The sequence below is a fragment of the Natator depressus genome, chromosome 7 (genome assembly GCF_965152275.1).
Source record: "Natator depressus isolate rNatDep1 chromosome 7, rNatDep2.hap1, whole genome shotgun sequence".
NCBI classification, from domain to species: domain Eukaryota; kingdom Metazoa; phylum Chordata; order Testudines; family Cheloniidae; genus Natator; species Natator depressus.
The window spans coordinates 71,896,204-71,915,171 of record NC_134240.1 but is presented as its reverse complement, the minus strand read 5'-3'; the positions used below and the strand labels follow the sequence as shown (position 1 = coordinate 71,915,171).

Genomic DNA, 18,968 nt, shown 5'->3' with positions numbered 1-18,968 from the left:
GCAAGATCAGAGGCAGATGTAGGCTCTTCTGTATTGAACTCTGCTCTGACCTTCTGCTTCCTAAGGGGGGAACTGCTCAGGAGTCACCTGAAATGGAGAACCCACAGGAACACTACTTGAAGAAGGAGAAGTGGTTACTTAACTTTGTGCAGTAACTAGAGTTCTTCAAGCTGTGTCCCCCTGTGGTGCTTCACCACACACCTTACTTCCCCTCTGGGACACACATCTCAAAGAGCTTCAGTTAGTGCACATGGTGAGTAACCTCTCCATCTTTCGGGCTAAGTCATTTCTGGCAGAATAATTTAACATTATGCCAAGAAAAGAGTAAACCCAATCTTTCCCTACTATAAGGGGCTCTCAAATACCCTCCAGCATGTCACGGTTCTATGATAGACATACTAAGAAAATCTTAATACAGTTATATCTCAGAATGCTGAAGATTTCAGGTTAGTAGGTAATCTGAAAAATCTAATCCTTTTTTAAAAAGAACACATCATCTTGGAAAATAATGGATTAATTTTCTCTGTTGAAGGTTAGGAGCCTTTTACTAGCTTCTAAACCTGAGGTTTATATTGAAAAAATATGTATCTTGACCAGTGTCTTCATATTGGTACCCTCTGATTTTAGTTCAGACAAGAAAAAACAACTCTGTACCTCATTTCCTTTGGTCTCACCCACACTCTGTCTGGTGATTAGTTTATATTGGGACAAGAAACACTGTAGGGTGCACATACCTAATTTTCATAAATAGGTTGATTGCCAGTTAATTTTGCACAGCAATTGGTGAATTGAAATGATGTGTTTTTCCAGAACAAACGGGCATTGCTTTGCCATTGTTGAAGAAGATGAACATGGAGAACCCATGCTTGCTTCAGGTTGCATGAAGTATGAAGGTTCAGATTTTCAGTGCAAGGTACAAACAAGTTCATTTATTTTTAAAATTGTCCATAAAGGGAACATGATGGAGATTATGCAGGATAGCTGTGAGCAGTTAAATCTATGCAGATCACAACCACTTCAGTAAGGACTTTGCATATTGCCCTTTACTATAGTGGATGATGCTATGCTGTTGACAAATCAAGACCCCAGTCCTGCAGTTGACTGCAAACACGCATCCTATCTGTTTCAGGATTGGCAGCAAAGTAAGTACATGAAACACACATTCAAAGGGGGGCAGAAGAGAAGAGGGCTGAGCTGAAAATTTTGTTTTGTCTATGGGGGTGAAAAAGGAAACAGTCTGTGGGCCAATATTTTCAAAGGTGACTACTATCTTTGGGAGCCTCTATTTCTAGGTGTCCAATTTGAGACACCTTTAAAGGGGCCTGATTTTTCCAAAAGTCGTGAGCAGCCATGTTCTGAAAATAAGGACTCTGTAAAGAGTTTTGGAATGGACACACAAACTCACTAGTCTCTTGAGGAGTGGTGGTAATATATAATTTAAATATAAATTTTGAAAAGCTAACTTCTGCCATGTTAATGTTGTACTGGGTCTGAAAAAAATTCCTTTGACACTCAACTGTTATGCTGAAATATGTGATATTTATATTAAATTTCATATTGTGCTGCTAATTACTGGATACAATATATCTACGTGTGTGTGATATGCAGGGCTGAACATGGGCATGCACCAGGGCTTAACAGGACTTCCCTGCAGTTGCAGCTCAGGGCTTCTGTTATCCATACCAGGTCTGTGTACTTGAACTGAGAACTGGGTGACTCTTTCCCCTATGCTGTCGATGACTGCTCTCCCCTGGAGGAGGAAGCTACCTGATTTGAATGCAAAGTGGGGACAAGAGTCAGACCTTGGAGGGGATGTGGAGTTGGATATTGGGAACGAATTGGGCTGGGCAATTCGACTGGGTCTAGGAGCCAGCGATGGGGACTCTAACTGGTTGGCAAGAAGGCTGGGACTGCGACTGGGAGGGGAAACGGGGTATGTGGGGTGGGGGAGGGGGAATGGGAGGCCTTTGATGCGGAGGAGTCAGGGATTAGCCAAATTAAAGTTGCACAGACAACCTTATTTCTGGCATTTTCTAATTTTTGAATGCTTGACTTACCTTCCATAATGCTTTAACATAGTTTTTGGGTGAGTGTGTGTGTGTGTAAATATGAATATCTAAAGAGCAGTGGTAGTTGTGCCCAATAATCTACCAATGAGACATCTACACATGTGTCCAATCTCCCTTATACGATAAACAGATTGCAAGCAATGGAATTGTTGCATGCAAATTAGCTGTAGAGGAAGGATGGCAATTGGTTATGTTACCTCTCATATCATAGTGGCCCGACTAAAATGTTAACTGAGCTGTTGACCTAACCATGTCTGTGTCTTATATAATCACAACAATCAGATAAAATAATCATTAATAATTTAGCTAAATTACAACCTAATTTCTTAAACATAGGCCATGCACAAGATTTCAGTTAGACTTTTCAAACTTCCAAATTATTATTCCATTATCAACATCAGATGGGACAAAGGAAAAACTGACATAGGTGCTAAATGTATTAAAAACCCATTTTAAGATCAATTTTAACTTGTTAATTATCAGAAATTAATTCTGTAATTAGAGTATATGCCATAAATTTGGGAGAGGATACATGATATATTTTTCATACATAACCAAGAGCAGGGGTCTCAAACTCCCGGCCCGCGGGTCATCTGCGGCCCAAGAACCTCCCCAAAGTGGCCTGCGGGGCTCCAGCAATTTTGGGGCCGGGTCTCTCCCTTGGTCCTGCCTGCTGCCCCTGGGTGCTCTTCCCTCCCACCCCACCCCACCCCCCGTCTGCCGGGTGATTTACAATGGCCAGGGGCCCCTCCTACCACCGGCAGTGCAGCGGAGCTGAGCGGCTTCTGCCTGCTCACTCCTCGTGTCTGCCAGCCCCTCCCTGCAGCCCCGGAGTGGGGCTGTGCTGTGCCTTCATGCGCTGCCCCTGCCTCGAGCGCCCCTGCGGCCAATGGGAAGCTGCGGGGGCGGTGCCTGGGGGCAGCAGTGCACAGAGGCCCCCCAATCCACCCCGCCTTGGAGCCCCAGGTAAGCACTGCACCCCCTCCCAGAGCCTGCACCCCCATCCGCTCCCCACATAGCCCCATAGCCCTCAAACTCCCTCCCAGAGCCTGCACTCCCTCCCCCTTCCCACACACCCCCTCCCACCTCCAAACTCCCTTCCATAGCCTACATCCCTCCTCCCTCCCAGAGCCTGTACCCCCACCTGCTCCTCCTGCACCCCTACGCCCTGTCCCAGCCCAGAGCCCCAGGTAAGCACTTCACCCCCTGACCCCCTCCCAGAACCTGCACCCTCATCCCCTCCCCACATAGCCCCATAGATCTCAAACTCCCTCCCAGAACCTGCACTCCCTCCCCCTTCCCACACACCCCCTCCCACCTCCAAACTCCCTTCCATAGCCTACACCCCTCCACCCTCCCAGAGCCTGTACTCCTACCTGCTCCTCCTGCACCCCCACACCCTGTCCCAGCCCAGAGCTTGCACCCAAACTCCAGCCCAGAGTTTACACCCCAATCCCCTACCCCAGACCTCCTCCCCCACCCAGAGCCTTAGGCAGGTGGGGGGGGCGGAGTTTTGGGGGGCAGGTTCTGGGCGCCAAAAGTGACATTATTGGCTCTCTGGGAGGATTTGAGGACTGGCACTGGCCCTAAAGTAAACTGAGTTTGAGACCCCTGACCAAGAGGATTGAATCCCTGTTTTATGTTCAAAACAGAACTCAGTCTTAACTATGTAATCTCCACAGTACTGTACATCTATACCATCTATAATATCATTCTTGTTTGGCCATTTCAAAACTTTTGAGTTATTTTCTCTTGTTCTCCATTTATAGGATTCCCCAAAAGCACAGCTACGTCGGACAATTGAATGCTGTCGAACTGATTTCTGCAATCGGGATCTACAGCCCACACTACCCCCACTTGGTAGTACAGGTAAACTGCTGTTTTATCAGTTTATACAGACTAATCTGGAATGGGTTTATTCTTCTTGACGAATTGATGTGATATTAGGAGAAAGTGTAGGACTGGAGTATTGCCCTTGCCTCTGTTTCTTTTCTCATTACCTCCTTTGGTCTGAAGGTCTGTGCTAAATCCTACACTTGCCAACTCCATCTTCCCCTTGACCTGACCTTCACACTGCATTTTCTTCTTTCAAACTTCTCCATTTCAGATGTTCCTCTGCCCAGTAATCATCATTTTAATTTTAGCAACTTCTGCATTACCTCTTTTCTATGTCTCATTTTCTTTCATTCATACCTATTCCAGAATTTTCAGAGCATCTGCTGCCTCCTCATACCTGCATGCCTTACTCTGACTATGTGGTCACTGTCCTTTTGTTCCACACTTTGCTTCCCTGGTGCATTGTTTTATCATGTCATCAGTCTGCAGCCTAGCTTTTTCCATAACTTCCGCTGCTACTTTTGCTGTGCTGACTATCTCTGAAAGAAGTCTCAGGACCACATCCAACTCTCTCTACTGTAAATTTTCTTTCTCCTGCTCTGCTCCTAACAACTATTGTATCTTTATTCATTTCTTCAGTGCCAGAAATTCCTTTCCATCTTAGACCCTTTGCTCAAACTCTTTTCAGTCTCTTACTGCCCTAGGTCTTCCTAATTTTTTAAAGCCAAAATTGACAGGATTCATCAAAAGGTCTCTTACTCCATAATCACTTTGTTTTTGGATTGTCTGCCTTTGCAACTGTGTTCACCTCCTAGTTCTCTCAGCTTTCATCCACCTCTGGAACCCCAACTTTTACTTATATAAATATTTAATAACTATCCTAAACTTTGTATAATAGTGCCTTTATACAAGGAGCCTCATTTGTGGCTCAAACTCATTGCCACTTCACAGATAGCTCTGTACCTTAGCTGGCTGCTATGTTTTTGTTTTGTTTTGTACTTTTAGATTTTGACAAAAAACAACTTCCTTTCCAAAAATCCTCTCAGCTCCAGTCTTTTCTGCCATATGATCAGCAGTAGCATGGGGATTCAAGTGGAACATAGGGCCCTGCAGTGACAGTGGAGTGTGCTCCAATCCCTTCTGTAGGAAGCATTGCTGGCCCATTTTTCCCCTGGAATTTTCACTCTCCTGAGGGAGAAAGGGGAGAACCTACAAAATCTAGCTAGTGAAGTAGTGTGTTACTAAATGGAACAGCAGTTATTTTTGGTTTATGTATCCACCTTTATAAAAGCACTCAGCCTGTGCTACAGGAACAGAACAGGAATTATATATATTAAAAAGTCAACAAGACTATGATTGTAAATGGACCTCACAGTCCTTTAAAATATATCACATTCCTACCTTTCCCTTGTCTCCAGCTTTATTTAACTCCCTTACTTTCATTTGAAATAGCTTAGGAAAACAGGTGAGTCTTAGAGTCCGATGAAGATCATATGATCTGTAAAGTTTCTGATCTCTCGCATTTCACCTTAGACATTAGATCCTGTTTACATTTTCTATTTTAGTGAATTTAGAGTTATGAAAGGTACCAGATTAGACATTTCTGGAAACTGTGTTCTTGTGTTTATTCACAGACAGCAACTGGAAGTTTTGCCCACTATGCTGTCAGGGGAAAGGAAACTGAACTATACGGATGTGAATGTAGTTAAATTTCAGTTAAATATTGGCTTCTCTAATAAGATAGCCCTGAAGGATTGTGATGGGTGCTCTTGAGGTATGGGCATGGTACTACTAGGACTTGTTCTGAGACTACCAAGCTGTGATATGTAGACCACCCAACAGCCATCAGGTGGGAACATTTGATAGCTATCAATCGGGACTAGATTTAAATAAATAACCTAGAGATGGAAGTCTCTATATCCCATTGTCAATTTTGTGAGTCAGCCAGTCTCACAGGAGAGACTGGATATATTGGCGAGATTCTGGAATTATCTTCTACTGTTTATAAGAAGTGCCACAAGAACTTCAAATTCTATCTCGACAACCACGAAGATAGATAGAAGTACTTCAGTCTCATGTCTCCTCTGAAATTTGCCTACTCTAACAGTACATGAAATCCTTTACAGCAAGTTCAGCAGTGCTAAGGAAGAGTAATTTACCCATTGCATGGGATGTTGGACAGTCAGATGTGCAAAGTTGTTGAGAGAAGAATACGTGAAGTTACCAGTAAGGTTTTGCGTTGGTATGAGTGTTTTTTTAAGCTGGAGTATATATAAGGGGGGAGGGATAGCTCAGTGGTTTGAGCATTGGCCTGCTAAACCCAGGGTTGTGAGTTCTATCCTTGAGGGGGCCCTTTGGGATCTGGGGCAAAAACTGGGGATTGGTCCTGCTTTGAGTAGGGGGTTGGACTAAATGACCTCCTGAGGTCCCTTCCAGCCCTGGTATTCTATGATATTTTTGGTATCTGTTGGAAATGAAAGCCTTCAGGAGCACTGGAGTGAGTTACCACCTGCATTGTAGGTAATATTAAGATAGCAAGGAACTTTATATATGTATGTATAAAAAATGTGTGGCATACCCTCAGTATTGTCAGTGTTGCTCCAGAGAATAAAATCTGATGCTTTGCAATTCTTTACCCCTGATGCCCCTTTTGGAAGGATCCCTGATATTGCTGAGTGTAGCTGTAGCTCCAAATGAAAAATAATATTTTATGGGGAAGAGGTTTACAAAATTGGCAGTTACAAAATACATAATCTATGAGAAAGTGACTGATAAATAGAATATTTTATTTATACTAGAATCTGATTACTGGCAACTTTTTAGGAAATAAGTATTGTAACTGTTTTATTTTTTTAAACAGATGGACTTTTTGATGGCAGCGTTCGTTGGATGGCAGTGCTGATTTCTATGGCAGTCTGCATCATTGTTATGATCATCTTATTTAGCTGCTTTTGTTACAAGTAAGGAGAAGTACTTCCTTCTGCACTAGTATTTTTTTCCTATATGATGATATACAAAATGACTTATTCTAGAGATGTGTTTAGTTAGAGAGAGAGAGAGATTTTTAAATAGATCCAAGAGGAAACTAGTTAAATGTAACTTTACATCTCTATGGACAGTAGTTTATAGTGTTAGGTAAAAATGTGGACATTAACATGTATGGAATTTCATAGAATTTCATGTCTTATTCCAGCAGTGTGTGAAAACTGTACAGGTTTTCAGAACAAGGTATGATTTTGGCACTATAAAATTCCATAAACAAGAATATGTTAACGCTTTTGCATAGTTGGATATTCGGCCACTGCTGTTTTTATTTGTGTGCTACTTCTGAGTTTTATCTCCTGCATTATTCTGTCCTAGGAACATATTAAAGCTTCAAATAAGCCACAGAAATAAAACTTTCTACAGTTTTTCTGCTTTTTTTAAAAAATAGGAGCTATATTTGTCCTGCTTAGTCTGAACTGAACACAAAACGTACTGCATTTTTGTCACTTGTTATTCTCTGTTTTCACACTGCCCAGGGATGCACGGTTGACCCTAATATTCTTTAACTCTAAACCATACATTTAAAACAATAATGTAGTGGAACATTCAAGTATTTATATCTCACACATATGATACATTGAGCTGGTGCAGGAAGGTTTTGTTAATATTTTCATGGATATTTGGTATTAGGTTTCTGTCAAAATGAAACCTGGATGGGAGTATGAAATCTTATTGAGAGTAAAGAGTAGGTACGAGTGATGGTAAAATGACTAAGTTTTCATAGAACAGCCACAACCAGAAGAAAACATGTCTTATATTTATGGTATTCTTTGTCATCTGGAGTCCCACAGGACTTCACAAACTTATCAAATTATATTCTTTCTACAAAATTCCATGCAAAATATGACCTATAAATGTGTATATTGAAAGAAGCAGGGCTCAGTTAGGAGTCCTGCACCACTCAGTGCTCAAAATTATGTGGGGTAGGTTTTTCTGCTGCTCTTTGGCAAATAGTGTAGCATGATGGAATATGATTTGTGAAGTTGTATGTATGATATTTGACGGCAATACATAAGATCTGTTGATGCATGTATTGGATGGTGCAGTGCTCGTACCAGCAGTACAAAAGGAAAGTTAAGTTGGCTGGGTGCATTATGTGTGTGAAGCTGCATTTTGACTGTGCATTTCCCAGTTTTTTCCCCCCAGAACACAAACATTTTGAAGGATTGTGGGGGAGGGGAGGAATGTGTGGGGAGATCTTAACTGAGCATTTTCTGTTTTTCTGACGGTTATTTTGGATTTTGAAGCCCGATGTTCTGAGAGCATGTAAGGAGTGGAAAGCCTGGTTGTGGGGCAGTAATCTTAACTCTAAAAATTCATGTACAAACAGCTTTGTAAAGTTAAAGTAGATTTCACCCTCCCTGTTTTTCTCTAGAGAAGTTGCTCAGGATGTGCTCTAGCACCACAATGATGGATGTGATCTTGGAACCTGAATAAAAATTAGAGCTTATAGTGTTTCCTCTGTGCTGTTGGCCTAGAAATTCTCTTGTGGATAAATTAGGGATTTTAATAATACTGTGGTAATAGGACCTAATGGAGTCTGGGTTGCAAGTTGCTTCACTCAGTTTCTCTGTTGTTTTGCCTATTTGGAAGTTAGCGAAATAGACAAAATCTTAAGTACTTAGGACACTTTTCTTTCAATTATGAGTTCTAGGAGTGGAAGCAGCAAAGAGCAGAATAGAACAGAACAAGAACAGACTGTAATCCTCATATTCAATGTGCGTGCTTCCAGGAACAATATTTATTGTGTGCCAGCTGGAGTTTAGTTCATTAGCCAAGTTGTCATAATTGAAGGCATTGACATAGCAGAGCAGTTTAATATAAAAACTCATGGCTTCATTATAATTGCATATAAAATAAATCTCTGCTTTCCTGTTTGCAATTTTTATTATATTTGTTTTGTTGTAAAGAAAAAAAGAAAAATAGGAGAAAAGTGATAGGTATTTTTAAACAGTTACTACAAAACAGTCATTTGCAGCTCTCAGCTCCGACATCACTGACCAAAAGAGATCTCAACCATTACGCAGATGAACTGAGTTCACTTGTATTCTGTAATTGTATTGGCAAAAATACTGCAAATATTGATAGAAAGTCCTAATTTGCTCTAACTGAAGTTAATATAGCCCAGATGGAAATGTTGGCTTGAAAATGTTATATGACCACTTGATAAATTGTAAATCAGTATGTCTACATGAGTCTCAAGTGTCTTTTGTACACAATTTAAATATTCTTCAATCTGTCATCTAAAAATGACATGACCATGTAATAAATATTGCTTGTTTTTAAAAACATGCATTTATCTTTTTTCTTTTTATCGGTCAAGATGTTTAATAAACTGTAACGTTATATTTAAAAGTATTAACGTGTAGTTGTTTTTCTTTTGCAGACATTACTGTAGATGGGTAGCAAAGAGACGTTGTTATAATCGTGATCTGGAGCAAGATGAAGCATTTATTCCAGCTGGGGAGTCATTAAAGGATCTTATTGACCAGTCACAGAGTTCTGGCAGTGGATCAGGACTACCTTTGTTGGTAAGCCAAAGTCTTAGATTTTCTTTACTGCTCTCCTGAATGCCAGAATGGTAAAACTACATTTCAGCATATTTTTATTCTTGAAGTATATTAAAAATCCACATTCACACATTCTTACAATTAAGAAACACACATACAAATATACATTTAAAACCCCCTGTACAATTACCTATTATAATTATAATACATGACGAAGATAAAGAAAATAAATCAGAGTCCATTTCACTTTTTCATTCTTGTGTGCAGTAGTGAAGAATATACAGCTAGGAAACTATTTTTAATGTTTTAAACAAGTTGTCTTGCATAGATAAGATTGACATTTGTATCACTAATGCACTCAAAGAAATGCCCACAACTACATTGTACTCTGTTAAGTTTGTGGTTTATAAATTAATCATTCAAAACTTACATCTTTGACTAATTCAATATACCAGTCCTCCATCCTCCCATTTTTCTGTGATGCCTGTAACCTTTGTTTTATCAGTGACTCTGATGTATCTTTCTTGTGATACCTCTTTGTAAATCCATGTGTCATCACCTACCAAATTCATGGTCCATTTTGGTCAATTTCACGGTCATAGGAATTAAAAAATTATAAATTTAATAATTTCAGCTACTTAAATCTGAAATTTCATGGTGTTGTAATTGCAGGGGTCCTGACACAAAAAGGAGTTGGGGATGAGGTTGCAAGGTTATTGTTGGGGGTGTTGCGGTACTGCTACCCTTCCTTCTATGCTGCTGCTGGTGGCAGCGCTGCCCTCAGACCTGGGGACCTGAAAAGCGACAGCTTCTGGCCAGGACCCCAGCTCTGAAGGCAGACGTGCCGCCAGCAGCAGTGCAGAAGTAAGGCTGGCATGATATGATATTGCCACCCTTACTTCTGCACTGCTGCTGGTGGGGCACTGCCTTCAGAGCTGGTCGCCCGGCCAGCAGCCACGGCTCTCTGGCCGCCCAGCTCTGAAGGTAGTGCAGAAGTAGGCGTGGCAATAAAGTGGCCCCGGCCCCCTAAAATAACCTTGCAACCGCCCCCTGAAACTTACTTTTGGGTCAGGACCCCCAATTTGAGAAATGCTGGTCTCACCTGTGAAATCTGTATAATATAGGGTAAAAGCACACAAAAGATCAAATTTCACGATCCATGACAAGTTTTTCATGTTCGTGAATTTGGTAGGGCCCTAGTCATCACTACAGTGACCATTTCACTCAACTTCATCTCTGAAGACCTTGGTCTTTGCTTTTTACCCACTCTATATTGCAGATATCCCAGCTTTCCAGCAGAAAGCTCCTGCCTGTTTTCTCCCATATACAAAAACACATAACATCACCCCATTCACAAATCCCAGTAGCTCCTCATTTGTTTTAGGATCCAACTCTAGAATTGCCCTCAGGTTTTTTTAAAAGTCTCCATGCACTTAAAGCAGCTTACTTCATAGATCTTCTCTTTCTGTGAGTATGTGTCCATTTAGGTTTGCACGTGCCCCGTGCTTGTGAGGTTAGATGATTTTTTTTAATAGCCATGTCCATCTAGGCTGCACATGCACCCTGTGCCGCCTCATGTTCCCTGCAAGGGTATAGAGGGCAGAGTTGCTGCAGCCCTCCATCAGTTCCCTCTTACCACCCATTGCAGCAAGACAGAACCCTGTCAACCCGCTTTTTTTTTTGGTGATCTTCAAACTAATCATCTTGTCTATTTGTATGAAGAAGTCTATCTTCACTCTCATCTTCATTTCTTTTATAATTTGAATGTTCCTAAAAACAAAACAAAAAGAACAAACCTATATCCTCTCCTGTACAGTGCGGCAAGACGCCTCATGCCAACCGCCATGACAAACTCTAAACTCACAGGGTTTAAATCCTGCCCAACCTGCAATCGACTCATTGCCTTGGTTGATGAGCTTAACAGCTGCCTTTCCTGTCTCAAGGAGAGTCCCATCACTGATTAGTATTTAGTGTGCCTGTCCTTCTCAAGGACTCAAAAGTAGAAGAACACATGGCTGAAACTACACCTACTCAAGCAATTAATGAGCATCACCTCAGATCCAGACAAGACATTCTTCTCCAAAGAAGACGTCTTCAGTGGGAGCCGTCCAAGGAAGCCAGCAGCAAAAGAAAAAACCCATGAAAATGGACACCTGTTGAAACCTTTGGCACCAGCTGCTGCTATACCAGAACCAACAACTGTTTTGGCACTTGTAGCAACATGCTTGGCACCATTACCTCACAACAGCTCACCAACACAAGAGCATGACCAAAAGGCAGGGCCAAGTGGAGATCAAACACTGAGAAGTATTGCTCAGGGAGATGTGATGAGACATCAGTCCTCCATGGACAATATCTAAGTCCTCTGCTAAGGGAGTAGCACAGAGTAAACTGGCACCTGCTTCGATTTCAGGACTAAGACCTGTCCTTACAGAGCAGTCAGGATCCTCTCTGGGGACATCATTAGTGCCAACATGGCACCAGCGCTGAGACATTACCCCATGGCACTCCCATTTGAAGAGTATTTCTCTTCTTCTCCATTCCCAGATTTCTCCTTCATGTTGAGCAGCAATGCCTCTTCTCTACTTCCTGAGAGTAAACCTAGAGCTGCTCCCAGAGATCCATCTTGCTGGGCACAACACCACAAAAGAGACATGGGTGGCGTTGGGCTAACCAGCTATGAATTGGCCAGTACCCTTATCCCATGCCACCTTAGCCTTACTGGCCCTATTGGGACCACCTTCTCAGAATATCTTCTTCTTCCTCCCCCCTCCCCAGTAGGTTTAGGAAGAGGAGGAATTGGATTCATCACTGCCCAGACCACAGGTACTAGAACCTTACCCAGGAGCTGTACAATATCAGAACCCTCAATCTCTTCCCAAAGAGTAGTCATCCTCACCTGATGAGGCAGTCATACCAGCTCCTGCCTCGACAGTTGATGACTTTAAAGCTTTTCAGCATCTGCGAGCTCCTTTGGTGGAGACCCTGGATATCAAAATGACAGTCATACAAGAGAAATCCTGTCAACTCTTTGACATTTTGACCACATCAGGTCTGGCAAGAATTGTTCTCCCCATAAATGAGGGCATGCGATAGCCAGCCAAGGGTCTCTGGCAAACCCTGGCTACCATCCAGTCCATGTCAGAACAGGTGAACTGTGGGACTATCAGGTGCCTCTAAAAATTCAAATACTTTTACTCCCATCAAAACCCAGGATCATTGCTAGTTGCAGTAGTTCAGGAAAAATCAAATGAACAAAAGCCACACCCAAGAACAAGGATATTCAGGTACAAAGCCTACTCATCCACTTTAGTGTAACTCCATGTGGCAAACTACCGGACTCTCACCAGATACGATTTCCTGACTTGGGAAAGGGTTGGTTCCCTTCCTGGTGAAAGTACTGCAGGACTCTGGAGCGTATATAGATCTCAAAGAAGGCCAGATGTTTACCAGGACAGCCCTAAAGGCAGCCTTGGATCCCTCCTTAAGGTTGATGACCATGGCTGTAATCATGAGGCTGTTAGCATCTGCCATGGGGAAGTTGAGGACAACATACAAGACCTCTCTTTCAGTGGTATGAAACTCTTCAACAAAAGAACTCAGGAAGCACTGTGCTCCTTGAAGGATTCAGGGGGCCTACTCAGCACAGTAGGCTCGCCCATATTCTCAGGGCAGACAGCCAGAGTACCTATCATGGAAATGATTGTGGTACTCAAGGAGACTCCAGTCATCTGCCTCCCCTGTCACACGGTCTGTCCCATCATCCAAACAGTAGATTTGATGGGAATGTCAGGAGCCACATAGGAACAGATCAAGAGACAGTCTTCATCTTGGATGTAGTAGCCCTTGGCTAGGCCATTTATTTTCACACTTTCTGCCCACCCACTCTCCTTCCCTGTCCCTCTCCAGGGATCCTTCATACAAAAGCCTATTACAAAGAGAAATGGCCTCGTTCCTTCATTGAAGGGCTGGTCTATACTACCATGGTAAATTGATCTAGGTTACACTACTTCAGTTACGTAGCTAGATCCATTCACCACAGTGTCTACACTGCACTGTGTTGACGGGAGATGCTCTCCCACCAACTTCCTTTTTGTTTCTCGGGGAGATTGAGTACACAAATGGATGGGAGAGCGCTCTCCCACTGATTTAGCATGTCCTCACCAGACACACTAAACCTACGCTGCTGCATCGATCGCAGCAATGCCGATTTAGCTAGTAGTGTAGATATGCCTAAGACCCATAGAGGATCCTCAAGAGTACAGGGAAAGGGGATTCTAGCCATGATATTTCATTATCCCAAGGAAGAAGGGTCTTCATCCGATTTTAAATCTGAAGAGACTGAACAGCTACACACACCACCTCAGATTCAGGATGGTATCTCTTGCCTCTGTTGTTCCATTTCTTCAGGCTCAGGCATGGTTTGTGGCTTTCAAATTGCAAGGTGTGTACCTCCATATATCTATCCACCCAGCCTGCAGGAAGTACTCAAAGTTCAAAGTGGGACTATATCATTACCTGTACAAGATAAAGTTGCTCGGGCTCTCCACAGCCCTGTCCCACCTGAGAATGTAAGGCTTTCATGTCTCTCCCTGCCTGGATCACTGGCTGATCAGAGGCAGATCACAGCAGGAGTCCGTGAATGTGACACTGCCTGATAGACTTTACCTGTTGCCCCTCCAACTTTCCAGAACCTACAAGACTAGAACCTGGCATCTGGGGGTTCCAGGTCATCAACATTTCAACATTGCCACTGGAAACTCAGGCCGGGTTTCTGCTGGGGAATCCTGTGAAGCTAGACACTGCAGGAAGTACTGTCCAGTGGGTCCTGAGTGGCTGCCCCAAAAGTCCACTGGTTGGCCAGTGTTGGTATATATACCAGAAAGCAATCACAGGGAGCTGTCTGAGTAACCATGCATTGTTTCCTCATTGTTTCCACTCAGATCTTGCCTTGCTGTGAACCCCAGACTCTGGCTCCTGACCCTAGCTTAATCCCAACTCTATTATTTGCCTCCTGTCTACAACTCAATGCCTGGCTATGACTTCTGGCATCCCAGCCCGGCTCAGCCCCAACTCCACTATTCGTCTCCTGACTGCAGCTTGGTAACTGACCTGTGCGCACAGGCCACCCATGGCCCTGACTGTTTTTAGACCCTTTTTGCCCTCCATACTGCATCCAACCCCTCGAAAGGTGAATGGGGTGGGCCACCCTCTGACCAGAGGTTCCCTGAGGATCCGGGACCTGCAGGGCCAAGTCACCTGTCTGGAAGTAGAGAATCTCACACTACAGACCCAAACTACGTAGTTTATAACCAAGACACAGACCTTGCATGAGCAGTTGGCACAGTCACTAAGCCCAGGTGAAGCAGCTTGCTGCTAAAGCACAGAAGTTATGCAAGCAGCTAGCAAGCAACTATACTTAGCTGTTCTTCCTGCTCTACCTCCAAACTAATCCCACAGACTAGTCAGCCTTCTCATTGGCAAAGTGTTTGATTGGGCTTCCCCCAGTTGGAGCAGAACAGACCAGTGCTCTCCAACTGGGATGCCTTCGTGCAAGCCTTCTTGACCATTGTTGATGACCAATATCATGTCTGCTCTGCAGATACTGCCCCCCGGAAGGTTTGTCAAAGGCAAGAGCTGGCCATCACCTACACCACTTACTTCCAATGGCTTTCTGCTGATGTTGAGTGGAATGAGGCAGTCCGGTTTATACCAGTTCCAGTGAGGACTCAGTGAAGTGGTAAAAGAAGATCTAGCCCATTTTAAAAACCCCACCCGCCTAGAGGCCTTTATTGACCTTGCCTTGTGCATCTGCTCTCGGCTGTGCAAGCGGAAGGAGGAAAGAAGGGGCTGCCTGATGCCCCCACGTCTGTCTGGTGTGCAAAAGCCTATAGAACCGAGTCCTGAACTCATGCAGGTTGACCTGGGTCACTGATTCATGACCCCAGAGGAGAAAGAATGTTAATGTCTGTTTTTACTGTGGGGTGCCAGGCCACACCCTTGCCTACTGTCCTGCTTGGGAAATGGACCAGCCCAGGCCTAGTAGGGGGATACAGCCTCAGCATCACCAGAGCTCTGTGCTCTGGAATCACCCTGAAAACCTTGAGTAGAAACTGACCCAGGAACCATGACATCTCCCTGCATTTCCAGTTGCCACTGTAACTGGGGAGCTTGGGATTGGTGAGATGCATTCCCCTGCAACTGACACTTTGGGGCTGCTGCCAACTTTATAGATCTTAAGGCGCCCCAAACACTCCAGATGCCTTTCCAGCCAAAATCTACCCCAGACCTGGTGGAGATGATTTATGGGCTGCTTCTGTCATCAGGACCAGTGATCCAAAAGACCGTCCCCTTACAGGCATTAGTGGAGTAACACTGGAAAATAATATGTTTAGATGTGATCCACTCTCCATTCTTTTCAGTAATTCTTGGCATTCTTTTGTTGGGGCAACATGACCCTTGTATTTCCCAGTGGTGGAGGAACATAAGCTTCTCCTCCAAATATTGCCAGAAAGCTTGCCTCCATCAAATTCACCAGGCCCCGGGATACCCAAGCCCTGGGCCCCAGCACCAGATAAGATTCTTGGAAGTGAGACCCCGGGCAGCGGGGGCTAACCAGAAGGGGGCAGATCTAGACCAGACCCCCGACAAATACTAAGACTACCTGGATGTGTTTGAAAGGAAAAACACAGATTCACAGCCCCGCAATGCGGACTATGAGTGTCCAATAGACCTACAACTCAGGGTAGAGGTGTCCTACAGTTGCATATACACCATTTCTGAACCAGAGCTCGAGGCACGACACAGGTATAGCCAGGAAAATCTTTCAAAGGGCTTCATTCAGCAACCCATCTCTCCAGCAGGAGCACCAGTTCTCCTTATGCGAAAAAACATGGGTCACTGTCATAGAAGTCAGGAATGGCCAAACCGCAGCTCATGAGCCCCATTTGGCTTTTTTACAGTTAAAGTATGACTTGCAAAGCCCCCTCCCCACTCCTCCCATTTTCCGCCTACAAGACTGGTGGGGAGGGGGGAAGCTTGGGGCTTTTGCCCTGCTGCGGGTTGGTGGGGCTTGGGGCTTCTTCCCAGCAGGGAAGGGTTTCTTTGGGCTTCAGCCCCTCGGCACATGCCTACCAGGACTTGGGGCTTTAGCAGGAATGGGGCTGAAGCCCCGGCAGGTGCCTCCCACATGGCTGAAGCCCTGAGACCCCCTCCCCCTGTCGGGCTGAAACCCAGAGCCCCACCAACCCACCTCCCCCTGAAGCCCTGGCAGGCGCACCCCGACTCGTGAACTTCTGAAGGTTGTCGTGTGTGGCTCTGAAGGTCAGTAAGTTTGACCACCCCAATAGAATTATAGGCTAAGAAGGGACCACAAGGGTCATCCAGTCTAACCCCCTGCAAAGTTGCAGGATTTGTTGTATCTAAACCATCCAAGACCGTTAGTTCTTCTTTGAGCTCATGTCCATTCCATTGTTGGTGTGTGTGCTCACCACATGCACTGGTGCCGGAACATTTTCCCCCAGTGGTATCCATAGAGGACCGGCTCTGGCGCCCTCTGGAGCGGCGCACGTATGCGCTGGTATAAGGGGCGCCGCTGGCTTCCCCTCCCGCAGTTCCTTCTTACCACCAGTGACGGTGCTGGAACATCTACTTGCCTCAGGAAACTTTCCTTCTCAACTGTGCCTAGTTGTGAATCTCTTGTATATAGTTCTTAGGAAGTTTGTATAGTTTATTAGTTCCCTTAGTGCATAAGTTAGAAATAGTCCCCTATGGGACTTAGCCTAGGGATGGGGCATGCCCCGATCCCCGGGTTTCAAGCCTTGTGACTGCTGCAAAAAACTTAAGCCAGTCAGTTATCCCCATCAAAGCTGTCTGAAGTGTTTGGGGGAGAGACATGTGAGCGACAAGTGCCACATTTGTAAAAGTTTCAAGCCACAACCAAAAAGGAGTGGGGCATTTGACTTAGAGCACTCCTTATGGAGTCAGCTCTCGCACCCACTTCGGAGCCAGCTATATTGGACTCCGCTCCAAGCACCACAGCATCTGTGTGGAGTGCACAGCCGGCACCGGCCTCCGACCAGCACTAATCCCCATCCCCAGTACTGGCTAAAAAGCAAAGAAAGGCCGGGAGAGGGCATTCTCCTATATCCCATAAAGGGAAGGAGAGAGCTGGGGGAGAGCAAAGACCTGATGGAAGCAGCTCCTCCCTTTCAGACAGTGGCCAGTCTCCAGCATCTCTTGGGCTGTTGAGCCCCCTTCGAGACCCACCCGCCACCCCGGAAGTGGTAGAGGCACTCAGCACCTGGCGGTGCCGTCCACACCGAGGCCTTTCAGGCCACTAAGGACATATTGTCCCTGCTGATGCTGCTCACGTCTGTTAGCGAGGTTGCCCCATTCAAGGGGTAAACCCACTCTGGGACCTCTCCAGCAGTTCCCCATCGGTGCGGCACCGCTCCCCGATGCAGGGGGTGCCCCGCCAGCCCTCACCTAAGCAGCGCTGCCAACTCCCGGGTATGGGTCAGCTTACCTGTCAGAGTTCCCAGCATCGTTCCCTGGACTCTAGGCAGCGTTCCCTGGGATCCTGGCACTGATCTCCAGCTGTCTGGCGCAGACCTGTGGAGGTGCGTCGCCAGTCCCCGGAGCAGCCGAATCAATCTTCAAACTTGCGGCACCACTCTGGAGAGTCAAGATGCCGGTCCCCGGAGTTCTGTCACTGGTCTCTAATTTGCCTCTACAGATTCCCACGGGTACTTCGATGATCTCCTGAGCCAAGATGTCGATCCTCTCGCTCCCAGTCCACAGAGCTGCATTGCTCTCAAAGCATGAGGCGTTGATCGCTGGGGTACTGTTACCATTCTGCTGAATGCTGCGTGGCTCAATCTAGAGGAACAAGCCTGCTCTAGTCAGGTACAGCAGGTTCTCTTGGAGAAGCAGAAAGCCCTCCACCAGAGCAACTTACCTGGCAAAGCGGAAGCATTTCTCCTGCTGAGCATCAGAACGGAATATCTCCCTGGCCCAGTCATCCTGGATTACCGGCTTCACTTAAAGCACCAAGGGCTCACCTTCTCTTCTATAAAGGTGCACCTGGCTGCCGTATCAGCCTTGCATCCAGGGTAGATCGGTGTTCTCGCATGAGATGTCGATCAAGTTCTTGGAAGGCCTTAGAAGATTCTTTCTGCCGATCCGGGATCCGGTTCCCCAGTGAGACCTCAATCTGGTCCTCTCCAGGCTCATGGGTCCACCCTTTGAGCCAGTGGATTCTTGTTCCCTTTCCCACTTGTCATGGAAGATTGCATTCCTTGTAGCTATTACCTCGGCAAGACGTGTCTCCAAAATTAAAGCCCTCACTTTGGAGCCCTGGTACACTGTATTCTACAAGGACATGGTCCAGGTCCAGCTGCGGCCCCATCCGGTCTTCCTGCCAAAGGTGGTGTCGCACTTCCATGTGAACCAGGATAATTTCCTCCTGGTGTTCTGTCAAAAGCCTCACACAACCAATGAGGAGAGG

General features: G+C 45.1%; 1 protein-coding gene across 1 annotated transcript in view; it reads left to right on the top strand.

Moving 5' to 3' along the window:
* BMPR1A (bone morphogenetic protein receptor type 1A) overlaps nt 1–18,968 on the top strand; it is a 184,591-nt gene that overhangs the window by 126,449 nt on the left and 39,174 nt on the right. Inside the window, exons 5-8 of the mRNA XM_074958762.1 lie at nt 811–913; nt 3,839–3,938; nt 6,766–6,865; nt 9,337–9,481. Of these exons, the coding sequence (XP_074814863.1) occupies nt 811–913; nt 3,839–3,938; nt 6,766–6,865; nt 9,337–9,481 (448 nt within the window). The remainder of the gene's footprint in view (nt 1–810; nt 914–3,838; nt 3,939–6,765; nt 6,866–9,336; nt 9,482–18,968) is intronic.